At 40.5% G+C, this 16,997-nt stretch overlaps 3 protein-coding genes across 3 annotated transcripts; 1 reads left to right on the plus strand and 2 right to left on the minus strand.

Moving 5' to 3' along the window:
* Nucleotides 1-2,041: 2,041 nt before the first annotated feature.
* On the plus strand, nucleotides 2,042-4,862 carry LOC124413850 (DNA polymerase-like). Its single transcript, XM_046894637.1, has 8 exons — nucleotides 2,042-2,127; nucleotides 2,211-2,309; nucleotides 2,487-2,806; nucleotides 2,920-3,157; nucleotides 3,236-4,132; nucleotides 4,298-4,461; nucleotides 4,567-4,732; nucleotides 4,775-4,862. The coding sequence occupies exons 1-8, from the start codon at nucleotides 2,042-2,044 to the stop codon at nucleotides 4,860-4,862; spliced, it is 2,058 nt and encodes a 685-aa protein (XP_046750593.1).
* Nucleotides 4,863-4,901: 39 nt separating this feature from the next.
* On the minus strand, nucleotides 4,902-5,684 carry LOC124413851. Its single transcript, XM_046894638.1, has 2 exons — nucleotides 5,185-5,684; nucleotides 4,902-5,073 (listed from the first exon to the last, which is right to left on the minus strand). The coding sequence occupies exons 1-2, from the start codon at nucleotides 5,682-5,684 to the stop codon at nucleotides 4,902-4,904; spliced, it is 672 nt and encodes a 223-aa protein (XP_046750594.1).
* An 818-nt stretch (nucleotides 5,685-6,502) lies between these two features.
* LOC124413852 lies at nucleotides 6,503-7,302 on the minus strand. Its single transcript, XM_046894639.1, has 2 exons — nucleotides 6,819-7,302; nucleotides 6,503-6,753 (listed from the first exon to the last, which is right to left on the minus strand). The coding sequence occupies exons 1-2, from the start codon at nucleotides 7,300-7,302 to the stop codon at nucleotides 6,503-6,505; spliced, it is 735 nt and encodes a 244-aa protein (XP_046750595.1).
* Nucleotides 7,303-16,997: the final 9,695 nt, after the last annotated feature.

Below are 16,997 nucleotides of genomic sequence, written 5' to 3' on the forward strand. Positions count from 1 at the left end.
GATATGATTATAATGAGGGGTCTGTCGAAAGCTGTTACATTGATCTGAAACACACACAAACACAACAAAAACTGTAACTTTAGAAAATTTGAATATACCTGGAATCACGTAAGTTTTTTAGTTTTCATTGTAAAATAAGGAAACCAATTAATTGAACTTGTTATGAAACTTATCACACTGTTGTCCAAATACTTGAAAAAAATAGTTTTAGAAAAAAAAATTTCATCATCGAACGAATGAATTATGTAAAATATTATTATATAACTTCATCTTACACTTTGTGGAATAACCAGCAACCATTCCCCACTCTCACCAAGCGGGCTGACACACCCGCTTGGTAAATAAAAATATCGTTCTGGTTCCCATCGCCATAGGCCGTAATGGCAAGTTGAACCGATCGAACGAGGAAGTCTCGAGATAGGTACTCAGCCCATTCTCGAGGCACTCGCACGTTCGGTAGAATGTGGACATACTCCATTTCTGAGAAAAAAAAATAATTCCGTTAGATATCCAAAGTCTTGATTGCCCATCACACAGACAAAAAATTTCGATATTCTGATAAAACTCACCGATATTTTTTTTTTTTTAAACGATTCTTTTTTTTGAATTCCCGGGGGAAAAAAATCTGACAAAAGGCACACACGTTAAAATCCAAAGTAAAATCCAAAGTTGTTGCACATAAATGTTAAAAACTTTATAACTGCATTGATTTCGATCACCCACCTTGACACTTTGACGGTTCGACTGCGAATGATTTCATCAGGCTAATGGAGCACCCCACTCTTCGTGCAGCTTCTTCAAGTGTTTAGGTTCACAATTGAACCTATATTAAATCTCGAAGTGGTCGACACTTGTCGGTTACGTTTGTAAATTACCGCTGTCTTACTCTGCTCTACTGAACAAGTGCAGAGGTCTCGAAATCGTAAACCTGACACCACTGGCAAAGTAAAAACATCCCCATCGCGCGCTCAGAGAACAATATCTACTAATACTATTGCACTACCACAGCTCTGCCTTGAACATGAAGCGTGTGAAACTTCATCGTCGAGTTCCAAGAACTGTCTTACCATCTTACACGAGCAGCAGATTCGCTCGAAAAAAATCTCAAAATTTTCGTTAAAGAACATTGTTCACTTAGGTTCGATGATATGTGTCAGTCACGATGTACCATAAAAAGGACCGCGTCGGGGTAGAGCAATCATTACGGAGCAAGCCTTGCAACGATAACTCTTGTCAAGTGTGCGATTGAAGAAGAAAAAGAAACAAACATGGATTTCGAAAAGTGCTTGAAATTGATAAAAATCATGGAGACAGCGTTCAAGATTTTGAGCGAGAAATCTTCACCGGCCGAGGTTCAAAAATGGATGCGATTTGGAACCCAAAATACAAGGCTTCTAAACAAAATTTTACGGAAGAACGCCTCAACGATCGGGGAGAAGACACGGATTTTGACAACGATCGGAATATTGAAATCGTTGACTGCAAAATTCCAACAGTTTCGAAAAGTAGGCGACGGATTACAAAGCCGACGGCGGAGCGATCGAGTACAATGGGAAGATTTGGAGACGGCGTTCCAGAGTCGAATTAGAATGGGTGCTGTAAGAAATCTGCAACACAAGGATTTGGGTGTGTTTTTGAAAGATGCCAAACACCTGGTCATTGCAAGACTCAAGAACATGCTACGTAAGACGGGAAGTTTGAAAGCCAACTGTGTTTTATCGTGGAAATTTAGTGTTTCAAAGAACGCTGAAATTGTGGAAGACATTAAATTTTTTAACACCAAAAATCAAGTTATCCTCCAACCAACGGACATACATGGGTGGTTCAAAGAGAATGTCAAGCAGAAAGTGATGGCCAAGGTGAAAGACTTCCAAGAAAAAGACTCTGGCTGGTCTTTGACTGAAATCATCAATTTGACTGTGAATATCAACAAGAACGTGCCACTACGAGGAGGTGTGTTCGCATATACACCACTACCCAAAGATATTCCAGATAAGAAGGCCGTTGTCAACATCCGTAACAGCGACTAATATTGCTTTCTATGGTCGGTCACCGCAGCCCTCTTCCAGCCAACAATAAAAATTCCAATGAAGTCAGCTCGTACCCACATTTCAGCTCAGTGCTAAGGTACGATGGTTTGAATTTTCCAATGTCCTTGGATCAAATTCCAAAATTTGAAAACTCAACAATCTTTCAATTAACGTTTATAGTATAGATTGTACTGAGAAGCAAAAGCATAGTGATATTGTACCCGTTTATTTGAGTCGACACAAGTCTGATAAACCTACAATCCATCTTTTAGTGATGGAGTGTGAAATTGATGATGATGATGATGATGATGATGATGATGATGATGATGATGATGATGGTACGGAAAATCACACAAAGAATAAAAGAATATACCATTTTGCATGTATTCGAAATTTATCACGATTAACAAGATCTCAAATTTCTGGTCACCGTGCTCGTACTTGGTTATGCGATAGGTGTCTGTCACACTTTCAATCTGTAGGATGTTTGTTGAAGCACAATGTAGATTGTCTGAACTTGAACAAAACTAAAGTTATTTTACCGACAGAAGAGGACAAGATTCTCAAATTAAAAAATTTTAAATACAAAGAAACTGTTCTATTCTGCGTTTACGCAGATCTAGAATGTCTACTGCAACCCACTCTTAAAAGTCTTGGGGAAAACAGAACAATTTATCAAAAGCATACGCCGTACAGTATAGCCTATTATCTACATTGTGCGTTTAATGATTCATTTCAAAATTCGAAATTAATCGTGGAGAGACTTGCATTCAATGGTTCGTGACTGAGTTAGAGAAATTGGCACATTCGTTAGAAACTTATTTCGAAACTGTTGTACCAATGGAACCACTTAATTTCCATCAAATCAACGAATTTTATTCGGCAACAGTGTTTCACATTTGTGAAAAACCGTTTACGCTGGAAGACGTCAAACATCGTGATCACTGCCATTTCACTGGAAAGTATCGTGGTGCTGCTCATCGAGGCTGCAACCTGAATTATCAAAATTCACATACAATTCCTGTGATGTTCCACAATCTATCGGGTTATGATTCACATTTTCTAATTGAAGCGTTGGCTACATCGTTCGAGGGCACAATCCAGCTTCTACCCGTAAACAAAGAGAAGTACATTTCTTTTTTAAAATATGTCAAGGGAACAGATGTGAAGTTTTGATTCATAGATTCGTTCCGCTTTATGCCCAGTAGTCTTGAGAAGTTAGCAACATATCTGGGTGATGATCAAAAATCAATTACACGAAAGTTTTGCCATGATTTAGATAAATTTCAGTTATTTACTAGAAAAGGTGTTTTTCCGTACGAGTATATCGATAATTGGGAGAAGCTTGATGACAGACGACTACCGACCAAACCACAATTTTATTCGAAATTAAACGATCGGGATATATCAGACGACAACTATGCACATGCATGTAAAGTTTGGCAAACTTTTAACGTTCAAACTTTGGGGGAGTACTCGGACTTGTATTTACAGACAGACATTTTTTCACTAGCTGACGTTTTTGAAAATTTTCGACATAATTATTGGACAACTTACAAACTGGACCCATTACATTACTACACGGCGCCCGGTCTGTCGTTTGATGCAATGTTAAAGTGTACCGACATCGAGCTCGAGCTTCTCACTGATATAGATATGATTATGTTTATAGAAAAAGGTATTCAAGGTGGTGTGTCACAGTGTTCAAACAGATACGCAAAGGCCAACAACAGATATATGGGGGAGGCATTCGATCCACAAGTCGAAGAATCTTATCTCATGTACTTCGATGTTAACAATTTGTACGGTGCTGCTATGAGCTTTGCTCTGCCATACAGTTCCTTCGAATGGGTATCAGACTTTAGACAATACGACGTTCTTACCATCTTGGACGATGCGGAGTTCGGTTACATATTAGAGGTAGATTTGGAATATCCTGTGGAACTGCATGAAATGCATGAAGATTTACCACTGTGTCCGGAGCACTACATACCTCCGATCTCGAGTACGAAGCAACCGGAATTGACGACCACGCTACTTCCCAAACAAAACTATGTTATTCATTACCGTGTTTTGAAACAATGCTTACAATTAGGTCTGAAGTTGGTTCAAATTCACAAAGTTCTCAAATTCCGGCAAACACCATGGGTAAAAAATTACATACATTTGAATACTGATTTACGGAAAAAATCGAACAACGAATTTGAAAAAAACTTTTATAAATTAATGAACAACGCAGTTTTCGGTAAAACAATGGAAAATGTTAGGAAGTATAGAGATGTCAGGCTGATCACGGAATGGGACGGAAGATACGGTGCTCGAGCTACTATAGCTAAGCCAAATTTCCATAGCTGCACCATTTTTGATGAAGATATGGTGATAGTCGAATTAAATAAAACGAAAGTCGAACTAAACAAACCTTTGTATGCAGGTTTCTCCATCCTGGATCTTTCGAAAACTTATATCCACGATTTTCACTACAATTATATTAAGAATAAATTTGGCAACCAAGCAAAATTAATGTACACTGATACAGATAGTTTAGTATATCACATCACCGTCCCCGACGTATACCAGTGTATGAAAGTGGACTTGCATAAATTCGATACATCTGATTACCCAATCGATAACGCTTACGGAATGCCTTTAGCAAATGAAAAAGTCCTCGGCTTGATGAAGGATGAAAACAACGGTCGAATAATGTGAGAATTTGTAGGATTAAGAGCAAAGTTATATTCATTCAGGGTCTTAGGAGAGAAAAACGACAAAAAACGTGCTAAAGGGGTTAAGGGATCAACGTTGAGAACAATAACTTTTAATGATTATTTGTAATGTGCTTTTTAACATGAAAATTTAATCAAAAGTCAGAATTTATTCATGAGTCAAAAGCATGAGGTTCATACTGTAGAACAGAAGAAGGTGGCACTGAGCTGGAATGACGACAAGCGGATCGTGTTTCACAACACGACCGACACGCTTCCGTAGGGCTATAAGCCTGGGCCTTTGCGTATACGTTTGAGCTTTGTGATGACCGTGTCGTAATCTGTAGGTTATGAAATATAATTGTACAACGTTGTATATAATTATATAAGATGTAAAATAAAGACACATGCATATTTGCAATAGAATCTCATTTAGTCAATAATGATGTTACACGTCAGATTCATTTATCCAACTGTTGTGTGTACTGTCAAAACCTAACCATTTAACATATAATTTCTTTCCACGCTTTTTGAGAACCTTCTCCACGAGATAGATGTCCGGATGTTCAACCTTGAGGAGCTCCTGTTCGTAGAAACCGCCAGCGATGGGTTGATTTTGATAGTCTTTGAGCTTGTACGTCATAGGATGAGTATTTTCCACTCGGCTTATTGTGAATATTTCAGTCGTCCAATTGGGAGTATAACCTTTCTCGAAGACGTTTTTGGATTTGCTGATTCGGACTTTGTCGCCAGTTCTGAACTTTGTCGGTTTGGTAGGTATCGCTCGAAGCCCTCCGCACGCCTGACGCAATAATTGCCTCTCGTTCACAACCGTGACGTCCGATGGTTTCATTCGTATGGTTCGGTGTTTGGTGTTGTTGTAAGCCAATACCAAATCAGATAAGATGTCGAGCCACTTGTAGCTTCCTTGCATGCTGAACTGTGTCCACATTTTGCTTTTCAGCGTACGATTGAAACGTTCACAGATCGAAGCCTTCAAATTACTGTACGTGGAGTAAAGTTTGACTCCATAACGTGTCATGGAGAGATCCGAATTTTGAGTTGTAAAATTCCGTTCCTCTGTCGACGTGTTATTTTTTCGGCACACGTCCTTGAACAAGTACAGATTCCATCGCCTTTGTAACATCATCCCCGGACTTGCTCTTTATCGGTACAGCCCACGCATAATTTGAAAAAATATCAATGACTGTGAGCATGTACTTGTAGCCTTTGTTTTGTCCAGCGTACGAAATCATATTAACAAGATCCGCCTGCCAGGTCTCGTCGATGCCGCGCACATCTACACGGCGACGTGGATAATTCCGACATGCAGGCTTATGCAGTTCCGTCACCAGCGCTAGCTTTTCCCCGTTCATCTTCCAATGCTCTCAGTCTGGTGTCCAATTTGGAAATAATTTCAGCGTTTCGAATCGGCAGGTCTCTGCCTGTTCCAAACTCTGTGTAGAAGGTGTCCAAGGCTTTGCATGTGGTGGTGTCTAATGCTCTGATCGTTTGATCAAGATTGTCGAGTTGTTTTTGCAGCAAGTGGAATTTACAATGAAAGATTTTCAAAGTTACAGCATTGTTTGGCTCTACGGGGTCAGCTATATTGCATAGTCTTTTGTTCCGTATATCGTAGTGCCCATCCGCTGTTACGTGAAATCCGACACCCGGAGGACCTCGAGTGCTCGCAGCTGTGTTTTTGTTCAGCTGACGTCCAAACACTTCGACGCTCATCTCGTAAATGATTGCAGAAACGGCGTGAGTTGATTAATAAATGATTCCAGCTTCCCGCAATTCTTCGAGAATCGACATAATTTCGTTGTTGTGACTTGTATTCCCAGCCGCTTGAGATGCCGTAAGCAAACGAAGACGTTCCACCAACTCGTTTGCGTCGTCCCAGAAAATATAATCTGTTTTAACGCCCTGTCGAGTAACCCAAGCCTGAAGTAGCAAAACACCTTTGCCCGTACGCTTCGATGACGATGACGATGGTGATGATGTATTGATGTTGAGCAGCTCTGCAATTAGGTGCTTGAATTTGGCGCTGGGGGTGTTTCGGATAGGCTCGGTGGCGATGTAATACTTTCTGTGAGCATTTGTTCGAGAAGGATGTTCTTGTAATTCTTCTTGTCGTTCGGGGTAACGTGAACGCTTTTCGGCATCTTCTTGAACAACAACTCCAGAAGACCTTGAGTTTTCGGGTAGACTGAACTCCCTATGCGAATGGAATTGCGCTCGAAGCTTATCGGTGAGTCACCAACCATCAGCCCGGCGGTAGAAAGGTTCCGTACCCCGTATAAAGTATCTAGCTCGTTCTGTCTGTTTTTATCCTCAAGCGTTCCAAGATATTCATCTTCCAATCCTGCAGATGACTCTCTGATTGTTTGATCCTCTTCCTCTGCAGTTACGAAAGAATCTTCAGCTTCAGATTCCATTTTGTTCTTTGGTTCATCCGTCGTTTCAGTTTTTAATTCTTTCTTCACCTCTTGCTTTACAGGTTTCGTGTCTCGAGAGACGTTGACTAATTCCTGCAGCGGGGTTACCACAGGTTTGAAGACATCCTTCATTGTTTCCTGCAGCGATTCTTTTCCCGTCTTGGGGATTCTATGCTTCCGTCAAATTGCATTACTCGCTTGAGCTATACGGCGCAAGACTTTTTTTTCCTTCCGAATTTCCTGCATGTTGACACAACTAGCTCAGCAACGCTACTGTTTCGTTCCCCTCGATGACCGTGTACTTCATTCCTTTGTCATGTTTATAAAATTGTCGAATCCCTTTCTATATCGACCATTGTCGAGCTCTCGATCCTTGTCGATCACGGGGAACCCATATTTGTCACCGTTCCAGCATGCCACACAGAAGTCTTTAAACTTTGTGTACGTCATATCGGTGTTCACTTGATCGTTGTATACGTGTCTCAGGTTCATTTCGTCATGTTTGAATAAGACCAGCAGGTTAGTGTTATCGCGTACGAGATGCTTGGGGATCCGCGCGTGCGTCTGACAAAGATAGAAACAGTCTACGTCATGATGTCTACCCATGCAAAAGTATGCGCGTACGTTGCCCTGCTTCTCGCACGCTATGTCATTGACTATCATGATTGAGTTCGGTTGCGTCTCGTTCGGTGTGATGACGTGCTCATGCTTGTTAAAGGGGAAGTATTCAACACCATCGACGCTTTCAAGCACTTGACTAAGAAACTTGTATTTCGGTTGATTGAGAGATTTTGGATAAACGTACAGGTTTTCAAACCTCAAACCGTTCAGATGCGTTAAAAGTGAGAACAATGCGTTGGTTTTGCCACAGTTAGAAGGTCCACAAAATACCGCACGTACACTACTCGGTAACAGTTCACCGTGGCGTTTTTTCGGTTTCTCATTTTGCTGCGTATATTTGTCAAAGTTCACCACATATAGCTTGATCGATTGTGTCTCAAACTTCATCTCGAACGTGACTGTTCGATTTTATATAAATGCATAGTTTATAAGGACTTGCCCTCAGTCGAAGAGCGAACATGATTGTGTACACACGCGATCGTAAGCGATCCTCGAAAAGACAATCACGTGGGAGAGGATTGGTGAAGAGCATCATCAACAAACTCCCGATCGAGCTGCATGTTCCCGGTTACCAATACTGCGGTCCTGGTACAAAGTTGGCGAAAAGACTCGCGAGAGATGATCCCGGTATCAATCCTCTCGACGCAGCGTGTAAGGAACACGATATAGCATATTCGAAAAATCGTGAAAATCTCGAGGCTAGAATCGTCGCGGATCAAATATTAGCCGAGAAACCCTGGAAACGGGTTTTAGTAAAAGACGCAAATTCAGGTGAAAAAGCAACTGCTTGGGCTGTAGCGAACACGATGAAGGTTAAAACAAAGTTAGGCAAGGGTTGTCGAAAACCCAAGAGCGTTCCCTTGGACAAAATCATACGCGCAGCAAAGCAATCTATGATACCGAGCCACAACGCAAAAACAAGCATCAAATCTGCACTGAAAGTGCTCGAGAAGCTGTGAAAAAAAAAGAAGGTGGTAAACATAACGTGCGATCACCGCGTATTGTACCGGTACCCTCGAAAGTTGGCGGATTTCTACCTTTTCTCATACCTATTTTTGCGGGTCTAAGCGCTACGGGTGCATTAGCGGGAGGTGCTGCGGGTATAGCAAAAGCTGTTAATGATGCGAGCGCGGCACAACGAGAATTAGAGAAAAGTAAACGGCACAACAAAACAATGGAAGCGATCGCATTAGGTAAAGGTCTCCATCTTAAACCGTACAAGGAAGGTTTTGGTCTGCATCTTTCAAAAAACTAAATGTGACACTACCACGCCGAGCGTTAACCAATTGGGATTTGTTGAAATATGCAAAAATTATGAAAATTCCGTATTTCCGAGGTGTCTTTATGCGAAACGAAATGCCCAAAAACGGGCCGTGTAAAAACGAGGCAGCCGTCGTCAATCTTGACGACAAAGACGGTTCTGGGACACATTGGGTTGCGTATAAGAAACGTGGCAACGATGTCATCTATTTCGACAGTTTTGGTCATCTTCAACCTCCGTTGGACCTCGTGCAATATCTCGGCGTCGGTAGTGTAAAATATAACGATGAAAGATACCAAGATTACGGTACGTTCGATTGCGGACACTTGTGTCTGAAATTTCTGAGCAATGAGCTATATAAACGTCGTACATAATTGAGTGAAGGCAGTCTAACACTTGCAGCAATGGATAATTCGTTTACGTTAACGATATCGGGAACGTCTTCGATTCTCGAAGCGCAATATTTTTCCCCGATCGAACTTGCTTCAGACAAAAATTACACTCTCGTTCTCGTTAAATTGTTAACCTTCAATTCCATTCCCAACGTTGACGCTGGCCACAATAAATTGTACATAGGTGATAAGGTAGTCACCATATCTACCGGCAGCTATGAAATTGAGGATATCGAAAAGTATGTTCAAGACGCTGTGAAGAATACAGACATCAAAATCAGCATCAAACCTAACAATAATACGTTATGCAGCGAAATCAAATGTAACCACGTCGTGAATTTTGAGCCTAGTGATTCTATTGGTCAGCTTCTGGGATTCACACCGCGTGTATTGACGGCTAACCAAACTCACCAATCGGATATGCCTGTAGCTATTCTCAAGGTCAACGCGTTGCAAGTCGAATGTAGCATTACAACGGGTGCCTACGTCAATGAGCGCAAAGTTCATACTATTCACGAATTTTTCTCCATCGTTCCACCGGGATATAAGATCGTCGAAGTGCCGTCGCACGTCATTTATCTTTCGATCGCCGTTAAGACCATAGATCACATACAGCTTCGGTTAGTGGATCAAGACGAAGACTTGGTTAATTTTCGCGGAGAAGTTATAACTGTGAGACTGCACATCAAATCGTAATAAAATATGGGTATTGTATATAACAGATTACCCAACAAGAGTTATATTAGTAAGGCGGCATGTCCCGATCAAGTCAGTCATCAATCGATTTCCAAACCGTTAACACGTCAAAACGTGGAATTTCTGATAGCTTTGTTGGTCTCAAAGTGACACCTTTTGGAAGAGGAATTTCCAACTGATAAAACTACGGTTCTGCTGTTTTGTTGTCTGCTACGTACCATGGAGGGAGAAATCTTGAGCATTCAAATACCCGTCGCCTTCGATGAGTCGATCGCTCACTAAGAAATACATGCACACAAGCCGTATGCATCATCAACTTTTAACAACAGCGACGAGATTCGCATCACCGTTCAGCATCAAGATTTATGCATATTACCAAGCAAGAGTTCGCTGCATATCTCGAGAAAATTGGTCAAATCAGATGGCAGTCCAGCAGCGGTTACAACCCTGGTCAACAATGCCATCTGCCATCTGTTCGAAGACGTACGGTACGAGCTAAACGCTGTAGAGATTGGCAAATGCAAAAACGTTGTTCTAACCAGTCTGCTGAAGGATTTCGCTTCGCTCAACCCTGGTCCGAGTTGGTTTTTGGAAAACGCTGGATGGCTCGATGTTCGAGAAACGAAAAAATTAACTGCCGCCGATGGTAACTTCGATGTGGTATTCCCTTGAGCATGATATTGGGCTTTGCCGAAGACTATCGTAAGATCATCGTCAACGCGAAGCATGAGCTGATTCTCACAAGATCAAACAGCGATTCAAATGCCATTGTTCAAAATCAAGACGAAGACTTTCGAGTCGTGATCGATCAAGTGGAATGGTTAGTACCGTATGTGAAGCTTTCGGATAAACGAAAAATTGCTCTGTTGAATTTCATCGAGAAAGATACACCTGTCTCCATCAGCTTCCGCAGTTGGGAGATGAACGAATATGCCTGCTACCGGCAACCACGAAACACGTGTGGACTGTAAAAACGTCCACTCATTTGGAGAAACCGCGATTCGTTATTCTCGGTTTCCAAACGAATCGAAAAAACAAAGCCGACAAAAATTCCAGCCATCTTGATCACTATAACATCACCGACGTCAAGCTCTTCTTGAATTTCGATTATTATCCGTACGGTAACCTGAACCTGGACATGAGTCATAATCGCTTCGCACTGCTGTACGAGATGTATGCCAACTTCCAGGCTACGTACTACGGCAAGGAACCCGAACCCTTGTTGACAAAGAGCGAATTACTACAGTACGAACTTTTGATATTCATCGACTGTTCGAAAAAAAACGAGGCTCTGAAATCTGGACCGGTTGACATTCGTATCGAATTTGAGGCTACAAATAACTTTCCCACCAGTACATCTGCCTATTGCTTAATTTTATACGATCGTATAATCAAGTATAATCCGCTGAGTGGTGGGGTGAGAAAATTGGTATAAAAACCTTGAAGGTTGTGATTTTCGATTCAGTCTTATTCACGATGGAGTTCATAGTTGACGTACAAGGATTGAACAGACCAGGCCCTGGTTTTACAACAAAAGAGTTGGCAGTTATATTAGTCAATGAAGAAACTAATCTGTCAATTCCTCTCTTCCAACCACCGTACGATTGAAATTCTTTACTCGCTCCGTTTAAGAGCGAAAATTTGTGGCTGTCACGGAATTATCACGGGTTATCCTGGGAAGGCGGTGATGTACCTCTCGAGAAGCTTAATTTCACCGTCTAATGCGTGTCGCTGCGTGACGCGTCAACGGTTCACGTAAAAGGATTGGAGAAGAAGATTTGGCTGCAGAAAGTTCTGGGCGAAAACGTAGAAGTTGTCGATCTGATGGATTTGGGTTGTCCGTCGTTGCAAAAATTGAACAAAATGTCAGATACTAAATTGAACTGTACACATCACTCTATATCACATCCAAACTGTGCTGCTCAAAACGTATTGTTACTGCGAAATTTTCTGTTGAAATACAAAAGCCTGTTGGTATCTACTCGAACAGTTCTCAATTCTTACTGTCCGGAGCTTGATGGTCAGGATACCGTTGAATAAGAGCAAACATGTGAAACTGTACTCTTTATTATCAATAAAAAAGTTTTTACCAATATCAACCGTTGATTTAAAACCTCTTCCCTGCTAGTTAAGAGTTAGCGTTAACCAATTTCAGAACCTTCCAGAATTCAACGACGCGCCAAAAACCGATGGACGCAGGCCTCTCGACGTCAAGTCGCAACTCGTCGGACGATTCCGAGAATTGTTTGTCTGCCTAAGATTCCGAGAATTGGTTCAGGGTCGTAGGTTATCTTTCTCACGGCTCCGGAACCTTCTGGAATTCAACGTTGCACCGAAAACCAATGGACGCAGGCCTCTCGACGTCAAGTCGAAACTCGTTGACCGATTCCGAGAACTGTTTGTCGGCCTAAAATTCGTTCAGGGTCGTCACGTTCAACGTCGCACCGAAATCCTTCGACCTCGGGCCGCTCGACGTCAAGTCGAAACTTGTCGGAGTCATTGCATAAACCTCCCAACGTTGCACTTCCGCCTTGAAACCTCTCGATCGTCGGAGGAAGAATCTTCCAAAAGCTGACTCATGAAACCTCCTCATGGAACCTGTGGACTCATGGTTCCAGAAGCTCAACGTGCGAGGGTTCGGGGTTGAACGGTTGAGGGTCGCGGTTGCGCTCGGTAATGCAGTCGCTCGATCACGCTCGATCACGCTCGATGAGCATGGTAAGGGTAAAACCCCTATGATAACTTGACAGCGCTTCTTACCGACTGGCATGATTTCTTACCGACCGGCACGTCAATCTAGGGGATTTCTTACCGACCGGCACGCCAATCTAGGGGATTTCTTACCGACAAGGATCAAAACGATGGTAACGCAGAACGCTGACGGCTCGCCGGAGTGGGGATAACCTGGATGGGTTTGCGTCCGGGCTGGGCGGCGGCGGGGGGAGAGTGCTTTGCCGGTAAAGTAGGTATTTCAACGCAGAATCCCTCTTGTATTACTACTACACGATGATTGAATTATTATTTTAATGCGAAAGTTTATTAATGAGAATTGATAATGAAGCCAATTATTATTGCAATCACTTAATAATACCTGAATCTATTAAATCAGGGGCAAACTCGACTTGATGCGAAAAATGGTAAAATCATAATAATGTTAATTCGCGAAAATACGAGAATCAGTAAAGAACAGAATGCATTGAAATTTCGGCTACACTCAGAAAAAAGTTTGGTTGTAAGGACCAAATTTTGGTTATGATAACATAATTTCAGGGTTAATATACATCCGACCAAACATTATTTTCACACGACCAAAAAGTTTCGTTTATTCATAGTGCGCAGAAAACAAAATGGTTTCATTGAGACTGTTAAACCGCTTGTTACAGAATATCAAACAATTTGCTTAATGTTGTCAAAAAAATAATTAATTACAAAATAATTTCCAGGAAGCTATTAAATTATAATACAGACATGACTAAAATATAGCGTTGCGGTGGGAAAACGGATTCATATAGCTTGCACCCCTCTTTGGCTGCAGCTACACCCAGAAAAAAGTTTCGTTGTCTCCAAGAAGTCTTATTTAACGCAAAAAAAAAAAAAAATTATTGCATATGAAACTACTAGCCGTTTCTTTTCTAACCCGTGGATAATTGATGTCAATCATTTTTCGTGAGTGCTAATACCATTTTAACATTTTATCAATACCTAGAATCGTTTAAAAGGCATTTGAGATCGATTATGAAACTTAGCGCATTTTTAATCCTGACCGGGGCTCGAACTTCATTCGCTCACAGTGTTCGGATTCCTAGTCGGACACCTTACCTACTACGCCAAACTACTTTATAGAAGTCCACGACTTCACTTGATTCGTAATACAATGTACGTTCCACACAGACGTGATAGATAATACAGTAACTGAAAACTCTTTAATAAAATTATGACATTCATCACGTGATTTTATCAGAATTTTTAGTAAATATTAAATATCGCAAGAGAAATTTACGAAAGAATTATTCATTTATTTCAAAGAATTATTCATTTTTCAGAAAGGAGTTATTTATATGACACCAACAATTTATGATGTTTGGGAGAAAATGATATTTCCTCGAGTAAAATGAATCAATCTTCGGCTTAAATAAACGTATAAATGATCGAGGAATCTGTTTCAAAAAATTATACTTTTTTTCGAAGGGAGTTTTTTATTCGACGCCACTAAATGACACTACTTGGGAGAAAACAATATTTTTCTCATTGGAAGAAAAGCTAATTTAGTTCAAACAAAGGGATTTCAAGTGAACCGCTTGTTTTGCGGCAAATCGACTGTGAATAGAAAACAGATTCCATGGATCAAAAAATTGTGTCTAACCTTCGGATGTGATCACCAGCTCTGCGCCAAATCCCCTAAATTGAAGGAGGCTGGCAGTTTTTACATCTGCCATTTCAAGTTTACGATCCTGGATTGAACCGATAAGTGACTATATTATACGACAACAATTTCAATATAATGAAAAAAAAGTAACATACCTATAAAATTAGCGCGCGAAATTAGACTTCACTTGAAACCGAGCTGACGATGAGTCTCATCGGATGAGACCTGCAGAAAATAAGATAGTTTATTGTTTTGATGAAAACAATTTGTTTCTTTCATTGTACGAAACCACAGCTGACATTTAGTAACCGCAGCTAAATACTGGCCAAGGGAATAATATAGTTTTGGCGAGTCAACTAATTTGCAGTACTTGATGAACGCAAACAAACATTTTCATTCTTCGACCAAATAAATTACAAAATGTCTCAACACAATGATTATGTAGAAAATATCAAATTTTTTTTCTCAGTGTATAGCGAGCTATTTGCAGATATCAGATTAAGCTGAAATGCTTTGTTTCAACGAGATAGTACGAGACTTTAGGACGGTCACAACGAAGATTTTATAAAACTACTACTGCTTTGAAGGGTAAGCCCATAGTAGTTTTGGAAAATCTTCGTTGTGACCGGCCTAAAATATGGTGCTATCTCGTCGAAATAGAGCATTTCAGTTTAATCTGTTATCTAAATAAAACTCACTAAAGCCGAAATATCAACCCATTCGGTTCTTCACTGATTCTCATATTTTCGCGAAATAACATTTTTATGATAATGCCATTTACCGCATCAAGTCGAGCCTGGACCTTCGGATTATACCCATGCACTTCGCGACTTGACAGACAAAAGACGTGGCTTCTTGGTCCTAAAGGTCCAAAAGTTTAGCCAATGAGGTGGAAAAATTGGCCTAAAGCTGGATCTCTGGGTCAGCTCTTTCTGCTGGAGCGCGACCTGGGTAATCCAATGGTTCTCAGTCACGTTGTTCAAATAGTTAAAACATTGACAAAAGATATCCTAATGTAATTTTCACGTATACATCCATACTGGATACTAATAACTCTATTTCAATTTGGTGCTTCTGATGTAAGCGGTCTGTCCTAATTATTGATAGAAACTACATATTTACATAAGAGAGATTTTTAGGTTGAGCTAATTGGTAATAGCCCAGCGTTTCTTCGCTCAGTTCTTGGAACCAAGTAATCCTATACTTCATAAAACCTAATACTGGGGACTGCACGTGACTTGTTCTAGCAAGGGACGAAATGGCTGTTCTGTGAATATGAGATTCAGCGTTATTTATTACTTCATCTAACATCGAAAGAAATTCTCAAGCACTGTTGAGTGAAATAAAAGATAGATTATCTAGATACAATGCAATTTTGGAAAAGGTACTCCGAGGCGATACGTCGGGGCGTAGTAACATTATCTTTCGTTAAATTTTTTTAACAGTGTCATCCTATTCTGGCTTCTTTTTCACATAAAATTTCATATAATAGCGTTTATTTAATATTCGAGTGAACACCGTTATTTTTTCGGAATTGGCAAAACTGCAAACTTTTGCACTATGGCGTTGAAGAGTTATCAATCATTTATGGTCTTAAGGAGTCTTTTACATCTCTGTTTGGTCTTTCAATACTCCTCTGGCTTTGTGAGTGACGTGGTTTCTTACGAACTGACATTACCTGCAGTCACAATAATTTTAATTCATCAGTTAGGAATTTCCAAATTTCCGCCCGATATTTGATTAAGGAACAGACGAAGTACCAGAAATACAAAACTATCGATTAAAGAAAGCCAAACCTCAATTGCTATTTTTGATATCAACAATTGTAACATCACGGATTTTGCCAGTGGATCTTGATAATTGTCTCCATCTTTCCACGACTGCATACCGATTGAATCGACCTGACAATGTGCGCATGCTTTCCTGAAAAGAACAGGTTTTTCATCTAACACTTTTTTGGAAAGCGCCATTTTTTGAATATAAGTTTCGCACAGGCTTAGAAAAATAAGTATGATTATTTGAGTTATATTGGTATACTTGTTTATCAACAAATGATGCGTTTTGTGCAGTCCACCATGACCAGTATCAATATGAGCGTTCACCACATTATTTTCTCAACGGGAAGTATCAATTTTCTCACTTAATCAATCTATCAGCTATCAGGGTGTCCAGTATTCATGGAAATTCTGGAATTAGGGAATTCTCAGGGAATTTGATAACTCACGGAAAGGATCTGGATATCTCAAGAAACTTCAATCCGTATCTGGAATGTAGGGAAGGGTGGGGCGTGACGCCCCCTCCTGGGGCACCACAGCCCCCCTAAAAAATTTGGCCAAAGAAAATTTTGTTGTTTTCTGCCAAATTATCGTAAATTTGATGAATTTATTATGTACTTATTTTCAGGCCAATGTGAGATATCTGGGGCATCTGGGGCTAAGACCACCCAAAAAAATTGTTAAAATTTTTATTTTATTTTTTTCATAAAATGTTG

This window comes from Diprion similis, chromosome 13, assembly GCF_021155765.1.
Source record: "Diprion similis isolate iyDipSimi1 chromosome 13, iyDipSimi1.1, whole genome shotgun sequence".
Lineage (NCBI taxonomy): Eukaryota > Metazoa > Arthropoda > Insecta > Hymenoptera > Diprionidae > Diprion > Diprion similis.